We start from the raw sequence: 17,178 nt of genomic DNA, 5'->3' as shown, positions 1-17,178 counted from the left end.
TACTACAGGTCTCAGGGGCTTTATATCGGCCCAGGTCTTAGTGTCGGTCCAGCCTGTGGGATTTGATCGTGACATTTTAAGAATATATTTTCTCACATCAATTTCATATTCTTAGGCATGTTTAGTCTACTACAATATGCATAAACTAAACCAATGAAATCACTTAATATCATTCATATTTATTTATCATCATATAAATGTAGAAAGATAATTAAAAATTAAATCACATCCTTATTCATGATTATATTGTTATAAAATAATTTAATTGACTTAAATTACAAATAATTTAGTAGATTGAATGAATTATTGAGGATTTCTATTTTAAATTATTACTTTTATAGCATTTTTTTAGATCTCAATCAAGTTAGGTGCGTTAAGGATAAAGAAGGAAAAGCGTTGGTGAAAGATGAGGACATTAAAGAAAGATGAAGAAATTATTTTAATGATCTCTTTAATAATAGTTAAAATGGTAATAGCGTGAATATAGACTATAGAACGATAGAAAAGAATGTGAATTATACTAGAAGAATTAGATCTTTAGAAGTAAAGGAAGCACTTAAAAGAATGAAAGTGGGTAAAGTGGGTAAAGCCTGTGGACCCGATGGAATACCAATTGAAGTGTGAAAGTGTTTGGGAGATATTGAAGTGGCATGGTTAACTAAATTATTTAATAAGATTTTAAACTCAAAGAAAATACTTGATGAATGGAGGAGGAGTATTTTAGTACCTATTTTTTAAAAATAAGGGAGACATACAGAGTTGCTCGAACTATAGAGGAATTAAACTCATAAGCCATACTATGAAGTTGTGGGAGAGAGTTGTGGAGCATCGACTACGTCGTGATACTTCTATCTCTCTCAATCAATTTGGCTTCATGCCCAGTCGTTCAACTATGGAAGCGATCTTTCTCATTAGAAGCTTGATGGAGAAATATAGAGATGTGAAGAAAGATCTACACATGGTTTTTATTGATTTGGAGAAAGCTTATGATAGGGTTCCAAGAGATGTCCTATGGAGTGTGTTAGAACAAAAGAGGGTATCTATTAGGTACATACAAGTGTTAAAAGATATGTATGAAGGAGCAAGTACTATTGTGCGCACAGTGGGAAGGGACACGAGAGATTTTCCGATCTCAATTGGATTACACCAAGGATCAGCTATAAGTCCTTACCTTTTTATATTAGTTTTAGATGAATTGACGAAACATATACAAGAGAGTATTTCTTAGTGCATGATGTTTGCAGACGATATTGTTCTAATAGATGAGACGCGAGAATTAGTCAATAGAAAGCTAGAGCTTTGGAGAAGTACTCAAGAGTCAAAGGGCTTTAAGTTAAGTAGAACGAAGACAGAATACATGCATTGCAAGTTCAGTGAAGGCTAAACTCGTGATAGGGAAGGAGTTAGTTTGGATGGAGTGGTACTGTCCAAAGTAATCACTTTAAATATCTCGGCTCAGTCCTTCAAGTAGATGGGGGAAGTGAGGAGGATGCTAGTTATAGGATTAAAGCCAGATGGTTGAAGTGGAGACGTGCCACGGGAGTTTTACGTGATCGCAAGATTCCCAATAAGTTGAAAGGAAAATTTTACCGTGCAGTCATACGACCGGCTATGTTATATGGTAGTGAGTGTTGGGCATTGAAGGAGTCGTATGCGTCTAATAAGAGTTGCAAAGATGAGAATGTTAAGGTGGATGAGTGGACATACTAGACTAGATAAAGTCCGTAATGAGAGTATTAGAGAAAAGATAGGAGTGGTTCCAATTGAGGATAAGTTGAGAGAAGGAAGATTGAGGTGGTTTGGTCATGTGAAGCATAGACATATAGGTTAGAGGATATAAAGAAAAAAATGGGTAGACCTAAATTGACTTGGAGGAGAGTAGTACAACATGACCTAGAAGCATTACAAATTTTCTGAGGATTTAACCCAAAATCGTTTAGAGTGGAGAAAGCGAATCCATATAGCCGACCCCAAACAAATTTTTGAGATAAAGGCTTAGTTGAATTGAGTTAAATTGAATATAGCATTTTTTAAAGAAAATTGTTCCGGTAGATGTGCAAATTTAAAGCACATGCATAGTTACAAAACAAAAGTAAGATGTCTCAATGGGTGATCTTTGCAGTTTAGTTGTTTTTCATGTAGCGGTGTGGTTGAAAGCCTGAGATCCAAGCTTTTCCTATACAGGACTGAATTTGATTCTTTCTTCTTCCGCTGTTAAGCTCTGGACTAATGTTACTAAACCGCGTCCCAATATTTCCGAGAGTTCTCCCCCTTCTAATTGGCTTAAGTGGAATATTGATGGTTTTTTGAGGTGTAAGTAAGGTCCAAGTGCAATAGGTGGTGTTCTTCGTAATTCTCAGGGTGTTTTCTTTGTATCTTCTCCTATTTTTCTAGTTGTAATGATTCTAACGCTGTAGAACTAATGGCAATTGAGAAAGCATCGTTTATTCTTGCAGCTAGACCTGATATTTGGAGCTCGGTCAGTGGGATCATTGTTGAATCAGACTCTACGATTGCTGTTTCATGGGTTCACTCTTTGGATTTAGTGCCATGGCGCCTATGTTCTGTTTCTAATTCTATTGCTACCTGTTTGAGTCTGTTTCCAGTTGTTTCTTTTAATCATATTCGTCGCGAAGCAAATGGGGTACTGACTCTCTAGCGAAGCAAGGTATTAGATGCACAAATGATTTAATTGCCTGGTTGTAATGCGTTTGATTAGCTCTTGTCGGATGCTTCTGCCCTTTATTTCTGATGTGGTTGAACTGGTTTGGGTGTTTGTTTTGCTGGTTTTGGGAATGATGTCACTATGCTTAGTTTGATGACAAGAATCTCGTTTTATTAGGTGTGCTTCTTCTTTTACAGTGGGAGAATTTTGTATAAGCAAGTTTGCACTGCTGTTTTGGATTTGAAGTTTTGTTTGATTATTTTGTTGGTTATTTGCTAGGTCTTGAGATTGCAAGTTTATTATTTTAGTTCATGGTATGGATGTAAAACTTTCCTTTTTTTTTCACTTAGCTTGGCCAATTCTACGTTGAGTGTATCAAGGAGGCCTGCTGACTTCAGTACAATTATTTAGAATTCTCAATCCTTAATCCATTGATTTATACCATGCCCTATGGTGCAACCACAGACTTCACTTATTTTAATTTTAATTGAATCGTAATGCGAAACTTTCTACTCGAATTACAATTCGGTGCATAAAATAACAAAAATCATATTCTGATTATGGTCTAAAATTTTCCATTTTGAAAATAAAATAACATTAATATAAGATAACATAATGATATATAACTTATTTTTCACGTTACATAGAAGAAAAAAAAAGGGATTGGATGGAAGGGAAGAATTGTGCCTGCATATGGTGCCTAAATTTAATAAAAAAAATAAAAGTGTTTCTACTTTTTATACCTTTGCATTTCTATCTGATCAAGATATGGAACAGGGTTCTCAACTCTCAACTTGCTCCATTCTTTCTTTCTTTCTTTCTTTTCTTTGGATTTTTTCAAATATTGCACATAACTCTGGCAGCTATGCATACAGCTAAAAAGCGAGACAAACTCATGCACATTTTGACTAATTTCAAAGAAAAAAAAAAGCCTAATTATATTCTTTTTGTCATGCTCAAGAGGCTTAATTTAAAAGGAATCAACATCTTTTCTATGTAAATTCCACTCTTTAAAAATAAATAAATAAATAAATCTTCAGAGCCTTCAAATTTCAGCACTAATAGCATAATAAGATCGGAGTATTATAATTGATAATGACATTTAGGATGTGTTTGATATTATTGTTATAAGTGTTATTAAAAAATTATTTTAAAAATTTGTTTAGGATACCATCACCCTGAAATGCAAGGTGACAGATGAGTCGGAGATTACCAAGCAGTGATCATGACTTATCTTTGCCGGTTGTAATGTATTTCGGCCTTGGAATTATTGAAATGGCAAATACCATTGAAATTGAATCTTCTTTTGTCCATTTCCTCCATTCTTGAGCAATAGTGCTTGCCAGGTTTTATTTTCTTGGAACGTCACTGCTCTGTTTTCTTTCAATAGTTTCAAACAAGGTAATGATTAAAAAAAAAAAAAAAAAAGGTTCTTGCAGCAAACCGAAAATGTTGAGCTGGAATATTGTGATAAGGGACAAGGCAAGACAGTGAAGCAAACGAATAGAGAAATTAGGGAAAGAATCATAAATATGCAACTTTCATCTATTTTATATGCGAGTCCCATTATAATTATATTTTTTTGAATCTACAATGAACCAAAGATAAGAATATTAATTAAGTTGGGTAGGATGAATTTAGTAGATACCTTACCCGTTGCCGTATACCTTACCCATTGTCATCCTATAAGTTATTTTGCAGAGGTATTCTAGAATTGAGTAACTTTAAAAAAAAAAATCAATGATAAATTTCAATAACAAAGAAGAATACAGGCCTCTATTTTAGTAACTGAAGTGCCCATAACTATAGTGGCAATGTTGGATAGAAGAATACTAGTGTGGATGCAACTGGTTTATGCATACTTGATTCTTTGAACACGTTCCAGAATCTTACCGTTACAATTCCAATGCACTTTCGGATTAATATATAATAGTACAGCAACTTCTCTGATAATTTCAGATTCCCACTTTGAAAGATGCAAGCTTGTGGGAAGGAAGGAGGAGAGCTTTCATCTTTATATTCTGGGAGGGAAGAGAAGACAAGAAAAAAAGAACAATTCTTTTTATTTTTTTATTTGTTCATTTTACATGATCTTGTTGAGTGGCTAAAGTGGGTTTCATTCGTATCCATCTAAGGAATAATTTCAGATCTCTTGCTGTGAATTTATGCCAGTATCTCATTAATCAACTAAGCCACAGTCACAGATGCCCATAACATTATTCTCTCATTCTTCTTCTTCTTCTTCTTCTGAGTGCTGATGGGGGTGATGATGCAACAGTACTCATACTTTGAGAGGATCGTTTTTTACTGATATTTTAAGATTTGGAATTGGAATTAGTTTTACTTTTATTTTAGTGGCTGAACATATTATTCTCTTTTCAATAATTTGTTTTCATGCAAGGACAAATTTCATTATTCTTTTTGGTTTATTTTGATGGGATTTGTTTCTTTTTGTGCTTTGGTAATGTCAACAGATCGTTGTTCATTCCCATCCGTCTTTGGAATAAATAAAAAGGCATATATACATATTGAAAATATTTATAGATTCATATCTTCCACTTCAAGTCTTATGGAATATGACACAGAATTTTATGCCATACATTTGAATTCAACATTATTGGTGTTGAATGCTGATTATCCAACTGGTCTGCATCTTTCTTTTCTGTTTTTGTTTCCCAGAGCTTCTCCTCTTTAAGTAATTCACAGTAGATTGAAATCTGATACACTTTTTGGTACTGGCAAAGAGAATTGAAAAGAAATCACCTTTTCTTTTCTTTTGTTTTCTTTTTCCCTTTTTTTTTTCTAGCTCTCATATTTGGATTGCTTGTAAATGAACACTTCAAAGATCGATTTCCAAGAACGAATTCATCATAATCATGGACTGATTGATGACTTTGCTCTTCATTCCTCTCAATGTCTTGGTAACCAACAGAATTGGAACATGGGAATTCGTGTGCAGCAACCGGTTATGGAGGCAGGACTGCAACAGCAGCAAAATCTTAGGCCTGATGAGTCATCAACCAGCATTATGAGCCGCTTTGAATCACCAGCTTCTGCCTTTTATGCAACAGAAAAATATATGGGATTTCCACAGTATGATTGTCAAGTTGGTGCTCTTCCTTTGTGCTTCCCATACTCCAAGTCCTATGATTCACAACAGTCTTCAAAGGAAAACTACACTATTGACTCCAGAGAGCAAGCTGAGCACAACTTGGAATTAAGAAACAACTTGCAGCCAATTGTGAAATCTCATTTTTCTGATGATCATTTTTACAAGTCTTATAAAGGTCCCTGCAGCAGTTCTTCAGGGAACAAGCTACATCTGCTTGAAAGAAATAAACTGTTAAATAATGGAGCTGCCTCCATAGGAAGTCCCTTTTCAATTCCTTTCCAAGAAGATCAAAATCAAAGAGTATGTACTAATTTTCCATTCTACAATATAGTTTCTTGTTATTAATTTCTACTGGTTTAAGATCCTTAATTAATTATTAAGGTTTCTTATCAGCAAGATTAATGATGGCTACTAGTTTCTGCACAGTTTGGCTGTAATACTTCTCCATTTGCACATCTGGGGTTTTCTTCTCGACAAGAGATACAGTCTCCAAGATTTTCTTCTGCAGGTGGTTCTGTGTCTTCTGGCAATTCTGTTGCTACTGGAGCTGTGCTCTCAAGTAAAACACGAATAAGATGGACTCAAGATCTTCATGAGAAGTTTGTCGAGTGCGTAAATCGCCTTGGGGGTGCCGAGAGTAAGTAACTTAGATATGAGCTTTTATGAATTGAAGAATAGTTTAGTCAAACACCATTCATGTAATTATTTTTGTTGATCATTTATAGAAGCAACGCCGAAGGCGATACTAAAGCTGATGGACACCGATGGATTGACCATCTTTCATGTGAAAAGTCATTTGCAGGTGCCATTAATTTGATCAAAGCTTTTTGCGTTGTATGTGTTTTACTTTGGATTTTCTTTCTGAAATCAAAATTTTCATTTCTCTTATCATTTGCCTTGCAGAAATATAGAATTGCAAAATACATGCCAGACTCATCAGAAGGTAAACTCTTGCTACAGTTTCTCCTATGATGTGTTGTGAAACAGTACTCTTTTTATTGAATGATAAACTCCCTGTTTTTTTATATAATTTATTAATAAACAAGATCCTTGGTGTGACATGAGATGCAATTTCATGTCTATCTTATCAGATCCTGAATTACTGAATATTTGCAAAGACAATATGATGATGTTCAATTGATGATGGGGGAAATTTAGCTTTTGGCTGGGGTTAGTTAGGCTTGAGCTTGTCTATAATTTTTACAAAATCCATATATCAGATGACCTTGCCTCCTATGCATTAACATTCTGAACACTTAATTTTGCATGGAGTTAGCGAGCATGTATTGTTGGTTTTGAGAAGGGAACCTGTTTATCATTACAAACACATTACTTGCAGAAGTTATTTATTTGTGTAGGATTATTGTTTGCTTTTGTGCCGTTTGAACACTATTTAAGGTCAAAGTACTTGGTAATTCTAATCCAAATACCTTTTTTGTACTGCAGGAAAGCCTGAGAAAAGAAATAGCGTAAATGATGTATCCCAAATTGATACGAAAACGTAAGTCTCATATATTTGACATTTATGTATATATAATATTTTTTTGATAGTATCACAGTTGATAATCCTATCACATATGTGGCAGTAGATTGCAAATCACAGAGGCACTGCAACTGCAATTAGATGTCCAGAGGTGTCTGCACGAACAATTGGAGGTACATCAATAGGATCCTTCATTGGTCCACTGCTCATTTCATCAATTCTATTGGCTGTTATTATATAGTCTGCTCTTTCTATATTTTGTACCCTGGTAGATTTTTACTTGTATCCTTGAGAGCCTCCTGCAACTACTGGTTCAGCCAAGAACAAATATGATCTTCACCTAGTAACAATTGAGAGCTAAGACTAAAGCTCAAACAGGCAAATACATGTTTACATGTGACCTTCAACTCTTTAAAAAAAAGACATAGAAAGCAAGAAATAGATATAGAAAGGTTGTAACATGATCGTGTGCATCAAATCCCCTTCTGAAGTTCCTTCAAATTAACAAATGAACAATGACATGTGCTGCAGTGAAATGATGATTCATTTCAACAATTTCTTATTGATAGAGGTTGAAGGGTATTTTGCTAATGGAGAAGAACTCTAAGCAACCCTCATAACTTGTTTACTTTTATTTGACAGATTCAGAAAAGCCTGCAATTACGCATTGAAGAACAAGGCAGACAACTTAAGAGGATGATAGATCAACAACAACAGAGGACAAGTAATAATCTTTTCAGGAATCAGAACTTGGATAATACATCCCCAGATGAGCCTGCATTTAGTCTTGAGGATATTGAGATTTCCATCACAGAAGGTTTTAATAACACCCAATTCCCATCTAAGATAACTTAGTTCTTCCAAGAACATATCATTTCAGATCATTTTCATTTACTAGCTCGATGGGCTCCAGTAGAAGTGGCTCCTACTTCTCAGTACAACAGAATCAGGAAAGAGTCTGTATGTGCTGCTATGTAAAGAAAAGAAAGGCATTTGTATTTACTTGAATCCTCAAATTATTACATTGGATATATCTATAATGAAAGAAGTAAAGGCATAAAATGGATACTTTAATACAAATATAGAACTAGAAGTAGGATTCTCTTCAAAAATTGGAGGATCAGTATTAGAAAAATGGCATTGCATTAGTTTTGTACTTTCAAGCTCATAATAACAAACAAACTTTACCCACAATATTGATCCTCAATCAGAAGCCCTCGCATTTAATGCTACAATTATGCACAAACAAACCCAAAAGAAGCTATTTACACCCAGACTAGAGATAAGAAGGGAGAACGTTCCCCTGCCCAGAAGAGGTAGAGGAAGGCCTAAAAAGGCAGCAAGAACGGTGGACTTGAACCCTGAGTAAAAGAAAACAAAGGGAAAATTCACTCTTAAGAAACTAGAGAAAGAAAGGTTGCATTCAGCCGTTTGTGACTCATGATTTTTTATTGGCCAACGGATTATCCAAAGCTTTCAGAGGTGAACATTAATCATTCATGACTAATTAAAATTCTTGTTTAGTCTCATATTTATAGACTCAAAAAATAATTAATATGAGATGTGGGATGAAATTCGTATATAAAATGGATGAAACTTTCACATTTATATTTTTGGAGATGATTAAATCTAAAGAAGAAAATTCTTGTTATTAAATAGTGCCACAGTAATTAGGAGCATATTTATAAAACGTTTTCATCTTTGGAGCCAAATTCGAAGTAATCTACGAGCTAGTTTATTTGAGCTGCAATCTACGCGATAAAATAAACTCAAATCAGTTTAATCTTATATATTATAATTAACAATCAATATAAAATATGTTTTTTATTAATAATTTATATTTTAGAAATTAATAATCTTACAAAAAAATTAAATTATATATACATATATACACACGCGAATAACGAGATATCTAATATATAAATCTAAAACTAACTTGACTTCATTACGAGTTTTATTTTTTAAATTCAAATCCATTTCAAGTGAATATATACTATTTTAATTTGTCTAAATATGATTTCATCAAATAGGATACTAAAAATTATGGAGCCCCTGAATTTTATTTTATGTTATCATTAAGTTCTTATATTTTTCATTTTACATTTTAAACCCTTAAACTTTTAAATTTATTGACATTATGCCATTTTTTAATTGTTCATTTGTGCATCTGCTTCATTCATGGTGTGCAGCAAGTTGAAGGGGAAAAGTAATTTGATTAGAAGAGATATCGTTCAAATGTCGGGGAGAGAATAAAAAATTGTAAAAATCTAAACCTAGAAAAATATATAAATCTATCTAAAAAAATTCACTTTAATGCAACATCTCTCTTTGTCGATTCTCTCTCCTATTTAAGCAAGGAAAATCAAATTTGTGAAGAAATTAGATATCGATTTCAATAGGGATTTGCCTTCAACTCCTTCTTTAAGAGCTCAATCTCATTAGAGGCAACGCTTGTCACTTCATTGTTGTATTCTCCATTACCACTAAGTTGTTCCAGCTCATGTTTCAAGTCTGTAACATCCCTTTTCATCTCATGAAGAATCATTACAAATCATTGAATCTTTCATCATGCCACCTAAAGAAATCACAATGGCTACCTTGCATTTACATGAAATATGAAATAAGTAACCTAATCAATTACCCAAATCATTTTCCCAAATCAATCACTCGAGCCAGCCTCATTATACTTCAACTTTAGGTCAATGCATTAGAATTTAGTGTACGTAGTATGGACAACTCTAGAACCACCTAGATGAGTTCCTATCTGTCCATGATGTCATTAGCTTATAGGTCTCCTTTAGAAGCATCTCACCTCAACAAGATATCCAATAGCAATATCTTCCTCCATCCTTACACTTTCATTGAGCTCTAATTGTGTCACCATCAAATAGCTACTGGTTTCTCCAAATGGGTAAGGATTTCTCAAGAGAAGACCTAATTTTATAGAATGAAGAAATAGTTTTTTAAGTTTTACAAACAAATAGAAGCGAATTTTTTTTTTCCTTTTTTGACTTCTTTTGATACCTATCTGTTTGTTTAAGAGAAAAGGGTTTACTGTTTATTGATATAGATTTTCATTTACCATCAATTAAGAAATGGTATAATGTCAACAAATTTGAAAGTTTAAGGCTTAAAATGGAGAATGTAAAGTATAGGGAGTTTAATGTTAACATAAAGCAAAGTTTAGGGGCTAAAATATGCGTTTTGCCAAAAACATTCGACCTATTGTCCTCTCTCATATGCACAAGTGCATAGAGCAAGAATAGAAGTAGCAAGTGTCGCAGGGTGCATTTGGTGATGTTAAGGGAAACAATGGTACTTTTGCTTATCCTTTTCGTGGAAAAACTGAGAAGAGAATAAATTATCTTGGATCATCCTAGCTTCCACTCCTCTGGATGGCTTCCAAGCCTTTGTCATGGTATCAAGGAAAGCAAAAGAGTTGAAAGTGCATTGAGTACAAAGCTTTCCTACCAAACACAAGGAAGCCCGTCCCATTGTTCTAATTCTCAATTAACTGACGAATGAAAACCTCCGCTCCATCCTTAGAGGTTGGTCATGCAGAAAGACAAAACAATAGATTGATTTTGTATACACAGAGATACCTGCAACAAATAAAACAAAACAACACAAAACCAAAAAAAAAAAAAAAACTCCTATAGAAGAAGGGAAGAACCCTATTCCTAAAATTGAAACAATAAGATTAAAACACAAAAGCAAACCGTTAAAGTTCTATTGTGAAGCCATGATTTGTCAATCAATACTGCTGCAAGTTTGAGTTGGACAGCGGATGCCGCTTGGGCTTTTAGCAGTTAGTTTCAACGAAACTTTAAATTAACTCCAATCCTTTTACTTTTTCAAGTCATTAACGCCTTTATTTTTAAACTAGATAAAAGTCCTCTTAAATTTATTATACATGATGATAAATTTTGTGAAATTGCAAGTTGATGGTGTATCTATTATTAATTATAATAAGAGTTTTCATATTTTAGAATTTTATAATTAATATCAATATGGAAATTTATAAAATACTTTAGGAGTATTAAATAATCTAACTCCCTATCAATATTTAAATTTTGAGAATGAATTGTGATAATTAAGTTGATAACATTAGCATTAATGCGTTTATATTTAGACTACATACAATGCAAGTCTTTGTGATGAGATTTTTTGAAATTGTAAATTGATCATTGGTCTTTTTTTTTTTTCCAAAGATAATATTTCATTAAAATGGCCTTAAAAGGCCTAGAAAAGTGTACAAAGTCTATAACCTGTTAACCCAGAAGCAGAATACCAGCCATTAAAAAAACTATCATTGCAATAAGAAACCCACTATCAAGTTTAGCAGACCCAATACATCAATAGGCAATCCTAATTTAAAACAGGTCGGGACCAGAAGAAACTAAAGGAGACCTGATTCTTCATCAAACAGCGCTGCTCACTTCAGATATCCGACCATGGAGCTTTTCCAAATTGTAGAAACTAGTCGTCTACCAAGGTGGGAGGCCTCAACCAACACAACCAGAAGCAGCTCAAGCGAGTAAACCCCTTTAAGACAACAAACAAGCCATGAAATTTAGAGTATTTCAGCATCGATCGATAGCCATGGAGGGAGAAGCAAAGAGAAGAAGACAAGGCCCATACAGGAGGGCAGCGACCTACCATGGCCGACTCCTAGACACCTTCGAGGAGCCTCCTTCCTGTCCCTCTAAATGAAACCCATAGAACTTGCTGAATCCACCATCAGAAGTGCACTAGATGTACCAGAGCATAAATGCAGCTATGGATCAAGGCTGCTTTAGTCAGAAAATGAAGCCCCTACCATTAAGCACACAACCTGCAAAAAGGAAAAGCAAAAGGATTCACACTGTCCATCCACAAATGGAAGGGGCAAGACCCATGCCGAGCAGAGGAGGTAAGCGCGCCCCCACCCCACACCCAACAACCACCCCGCCCCCGCCCCCTTCCTTCTTGAGGGGCAGAGGAGGCCGGTCACAACCGACAGGGAAAAAGGACTAAACCCTAGGTTAGACTAGAGAGAAAAGCGAAAGGCAAAGAAAATTGATCATCAGTCTATTATTGACTATAATAAGTGTTTCCACATAAATGAATTTTATAATATCAATATAGAAATTTATAAAATACTCTAGAAATGCTGAATAATCTCTCTATTAATACATTTCGATAAAAAAAAATCTCTCTATTAATATTTAAATTTTGAGAATAAATTGTAATAATCAAGTTGATAAAGATTACATTGTGTTAATTAAGTCCACATCAAAGCCTGCATGCACGCTAAGGAATTAATTTGTTCTTTTTCATTGCAGATTGATTTGGTCATAATCAATGAGAATGTTAAAGGATGCATACTAGCTCTTTAGGACTTTAATTGACATTATTAAAATAATGATAGACCCTACTGCAAAACAGAGTGGATCCCATTGCAAAATATGATATTTTGAAATGTAATGGGTTGGGTGTATAAACACTTTGGTGGAACCAAGAATTTTCCCCAATTCATGTCCTCTATAAACACATAGATTCAGTGCTCAAAGAAACAAAACCAAGCCATTTCCCATTTGCAAATTATTAAACAATGGCTCTTTCACTCCAACCAGAAGTTTGCATTGCTGTATTGATGATTTTAGGGATATGGGCATCTCAAACCATGTCCCGACTATTCATAGATGAAAATGCCATTACTCAGAAGCACGAGCCATGGATGGCTCAACATGGACGAAATTATCAGGACAATGCAGAGAAAAAGAGGCGATTTCAGATATTCATGACCAACTGGGAATATATCAAAAATTTCAACACTAATGCCACCAATAAGACGTATCAGTTGAGTCTCAATAAATTTGCAGACTTAACCGATGAAGAATTCTTTGCTACTTACACTGGATACAGAGTCCCCTCACTCCCAAATGCGAACAAAACAACTCCGTTTAGATATGCAGAACAGGCTGATGACGTTCCAGAAAGCATAGACTGGAGGAAAGTCAAAGGAGCTGTCACCTCCGTTAAGGACCAAAAGCAATGTGGTAAGAATTAAGATAATTTCTTTCTTTTTACCAAGGAAGGTGAGGAAAGAATCCAACTTGGATCTTCACCGAACCCAAGTACACATAGATACACAATGACCGGAATTTTATGCTAATATTCATTCCAAGTCTCCGGCCCAAAATTTTGCAGTAACTAACCTGTAAATTTCATTGCACTTCAGGTTGTTGTTGGGCATTTTCAGCTGTAGGAGAAGTGGAAGGAAAAATCTGCAACGGTGTGTCCCTTTCTGCGCAAGAATTAGTGGACTGTGTAAGTGATAATGATGGTTGTGATGGCGGTTGGATGGATAATGCTTTCAAATACATAATACAAAATCAAGGCATCGCCTCAGAAGAGGATTAACCATGCAATCAAATTCAAGGAATATGTCAAAGTGGGACATTGAACAACTCTGCTGCACAAATATCTGGTTATGAAGACGTACCCAGCAATGATGAGGAAGCTCTAAAAATGGCAGTAGCGAACCAACCTGTCTCAGTAGCCATCGATGCTCATGAAACTAGCTTCAAGCTTTACAATAGTGGGGTGTTCAATGGAGATTGTGGGACTCAACTAACCCATGCTGTTACTCTGGTTAGCTATGGTACAAGCGCTGAAGATGGTTCCATGTACTGGCTCATCAAGAACTCATGGGGCGACAACTGGGGAGAAAATGGCTACATGAGACTTCAGAGAGATGTCGATGCCAAAGAAGGTCTATGTGGCATTGCAAGGCGAGCTTCAGATCCCACCGTTGACTAATCCTAGCCTCTACACATTAATTAAGATCATGTTTTAGCCTACTTAATTACATATTAATATATATATATATATATAACCGGTTAAACTTTCCTTAAGGGCTCCATATGGCAGCTTTAAATAGAGACAGCAAGCTTGAAGCTGCGATGTAGAGCCTCTATTAATTACTTAATTGATTAATTAAAATCAACAAAAAATAACACAGCAAGCTTGAAGCTGTCATGTAGAATCTTTACTAATTACTTGCTTAATTAACTAATTAAAGTCAACAAAAAATAACCACAGATTACAGAAAGGAAAATGAAGCACTAATTTGACAATGAAAATTAAAATTGCCAATGTTAACTTGATTAAAAAAAATTAATAAGTTAATAAAATTACAAAGGTTGATTACATGGCAGTCTAATTTGTAAAAGTAATTATGTTTGAATATTTAACATTTAAAAATTAATTTAATAAAAAACAAATTTGGAATATTCCCACTATTGAGAGTTTCAATTTTTTTTTTATAAATTTTTCCTAATGGAAAGATATTTATGTAATTTAATATTCATCATAAGTTATTTTATCCATTTTATAGTGTTTACTAATACAGATGTTTAAAAATCATTAATTAGAGCTTAATATCACCTAAAAAGAATTACAACTTAATATTGGCAAATTTTAAAATGCATATAATTTACAATTTTCAGATATTTATATTTTAAATTTATGCAGAAATATAACATTTTTTCATGCTGAAATATGTTTGGCATTTATTTCCAAGAAAATACAATCCCCAATAAAGCAACTTTTCATGTAGAATTTGTTTCATATTGTTATTAAAATTATTATAAAAAATATTTTTAAATATATTAATTAAAATTAGTAAAAAGTAATTTTAAAATTAATTTTAATATTTGATAAATCAAGCACATTTTTTCTTAGAACTATCATGTGATACTTACCATATAGAGATTTAATTTCTTTATAATTAATATTTATTATTTTTTAAGTTAATAATTTAATTTTCTTTTTATTTCACTTTTTAAGATTAATTATTATTATTATTATTATTATTATTATTATTATTATTATTATTATTATTATAGTAACTTATGGCCATTGAATTGGCAAAAGATGTTTCAAATGTTCAAGCAAATGACAAACATTTTAGCGTTATAAAGTTCAATTTGAATGTTTTGTTATCATTTTTCAAATTAATAATATTTAATGATAAAATTAGATTTTTTTTATTTAAATGACTTTTATTTGTGTGCTTACATATAGTGAGTCATATGAGACACTAGCTAGAAAATTACTCGTGCTAATGTGCATGGCAACTAATAATTTAATATATAAATAATATTAATTTATATTTTTTTATTTAAATTTTAATATATAAAAATAAAATGATGTCTTAAATTTTTTATTAATTATTTAATATTTTATTTTATTATTTTTCATATAGATTAAACTTTTTATCTCTCAAACTTTTTAATGAAGGTTCAATAATAAAAAAAAAATAAAAATATGGTAATATAATAGAAATATTAATTAAAGATATAGAATCATTCGAAATTGGTTTAATCATGTGATTTTTTTATTATTTTAAATATCAAAATTTTGTTTATCCTCTTAATATATTAAAGAAATATAACATACTCAAATATTATCTTTAATTGCCAATATTAATGTTATTCTTAAAAATAATATTAATGATATGAAAAAGGCATAAATATAGTGCAAAAGAAAAAAATAAAAAGAAAACAAAATTATATATATGCAATAAATAAAATTTTACTTATGTGTAATAAATATATATTAATTTATTATAACTTACCTTATAATAACGATTACTTATTACAGTTTTAAGAGGATAACTATAAATAATTTGTAAATTATATATACATAAATGGAAAATTAATAACTTAATCATAATTTAAAGTAATTAAATAATTAATTAATAAAAAAATAGAAAATTTAATGAAATTAAATAAATTATCACTTAGCATAATTTCATAATTCTCTCTCTCTCTATATATATATATATTATTGTCTTTGATTTTAAAAAGTAATACAATAATTTATAAATAATAAATTTAATAATAAACACCTTGAGTTTTGACAATTAATTGTTAAAGAAAATAATCATTTAAATTATAAAAATTAATATAGTAATACTGATAATAATTATACTTTAAAGAAAAATAAAAAAGTATTAAATTTAGTATAAAAATATAATAATTACTAAGCAAGAAAAATTCTTTATAGAGAATGTCATGTAGGAATACCATCAAAAAATGCCACATGTTAATTTCTTAAGAATGCATACCTGCTATATATATATATATATATATACACACACGCTCGCACGCATACACACATACACTCCAAATATTATCCTCTCACTAAATATTTTTTTTTTCATTTAAGTGCTCTTAAATTTTTTTTATATTTATTTTAATTTTTTATTATTTCTTTCCAGAGTTATTGATCCATTTTCAAAATTTATTTATAGTTTTATCGATTCTCAATTTCCATAAAATTTTTTTTACAAACAGATTCCTATGTGATTAATTAATAAAAGAAAATGAAATTTTTTGTTACTATATTGATTTCCATTCAATTATCATTATAGTTGTTATCATTTAAAATAAAAATATAATTTAATTTAATACTATAATTATAACTAAAATTTACACAATATGTAATGATATTTATACAATTAAATTTGAATATTACAAGTTTCATGTATGATGACAGTTTTATGAGTGATGATATATTTTAATTATATATATTAATTAATTTATTTTTTCATAAAAATAGGATAACAAAAAATGATAAGAAATTTAATTTTATTGAAAATCTAAATTGAATATGTAAAGATTAAAAATAATATTAAAAGTAAGAATATTATAGTTACATGCTATAGATTTTAATTATTAAAATTACACACAAATTTTAAAAATAATTTTGACTAAAAGTGAAACATTAACATTTAAATTAGATATCTAAAAAATTAATTTTTACTAAATTTGTGCACACCATAAGCATTTAGCTAGTATATGATATAATAGAAGTCAATTCTCAATTAACCATTGAAATTGATTTAAAATTGCTTCATTTACAAATATG

General features: G+C 31.8%; 1 protein-coding gene, 1 long non-coding RNA gene and 1 pseudogene across 3 annotated transcripts; all 3 read left to right on the top strand.

Annotated features, from left to right (window-relative positions):
* The first annotated feature begins 2,122 nt into the window (after nucleotides 1-2,122).
* LOC131180258 (uncharacterized) lies at nucleotides 2,123-2,910 on the top strand. The gene is made up of 2 exons (XR_009149051.1): nucleotides 2,123-2,313; nucleotides 2,457-2,910. It is a non-coding gene; the product is annotated as an uncharacterized LOC131180258 (long non-coding RNA).
* Nucleotides 2,911-4,455: 1,545 nt separating this feature from the next.
* Nucleotides 4,456-8,322, top strand: LOC110636770 (myb family transcription factor PHL5). 2 transcript variants are annotated; one of them, XM_021786606.2, is made up of 7 exons: nucleotides 4,456-6,077; nucleotides 6,204-6,414; nucleotides 6,503-6,579; nucleotides 6,681-6,720; nucleotides 7,224-7,278; nucleotides 7,367-7,433; nucleotides 7,903-8,322. In XM_021786606.2, the coding sequence occupies exons 1-7, from the start codon at nucleotides 5,496-5,498 to the stop codon at nucleotides 8,113-8,115; spliced, it is 1,245 nt and encodes a 414-aa protein (XP_021642298.2). In that variant the 5' UTR covers nucleotides 4,456-5,495; the 3' UTR covers nucleotides 8,116-8,322. The 2 variants fall into 2 exon arrangements, with proteins under 2 accessions (XP_021642298.2, XP_021642297.2); XM_021786605.2 differs by having other exon boundaries at nucleotides 7,364-7,433.
* A 4,526-nt stretch (nucleotides 8,323-12,848) lies between these two features.
* LOC110636786 (zingipain-2-like) lies at nucleotides 12,849-14,064 on the top strand (annotated as a pseudogene).
* The last annotated feature ends 3,114 nt before the right edge of the window (nucleotides 14,065-17,178 follow it).

Source organism: Hevea brasiliensis, chromosome 5, assembly GCF_030052815.1.
Source record: "Hevea brasiliensis isolate MT/VB/25A 57/8 chromosome 5, ASM3005281v1, whole genome shotgun sequence".
Lineage (NCBI taxonomy): Eukaryota > Viridiplantae > Streptophyta > Magnoliopsida > Malpighiales > Euphorbiaceae > Hevea > Hevea brasiliensis.
The sequence above is the reverse complement of the archived record's forward strand: the minus strand, read 5'-3'. Positions and strand labels throughout refer to the sequence as shown.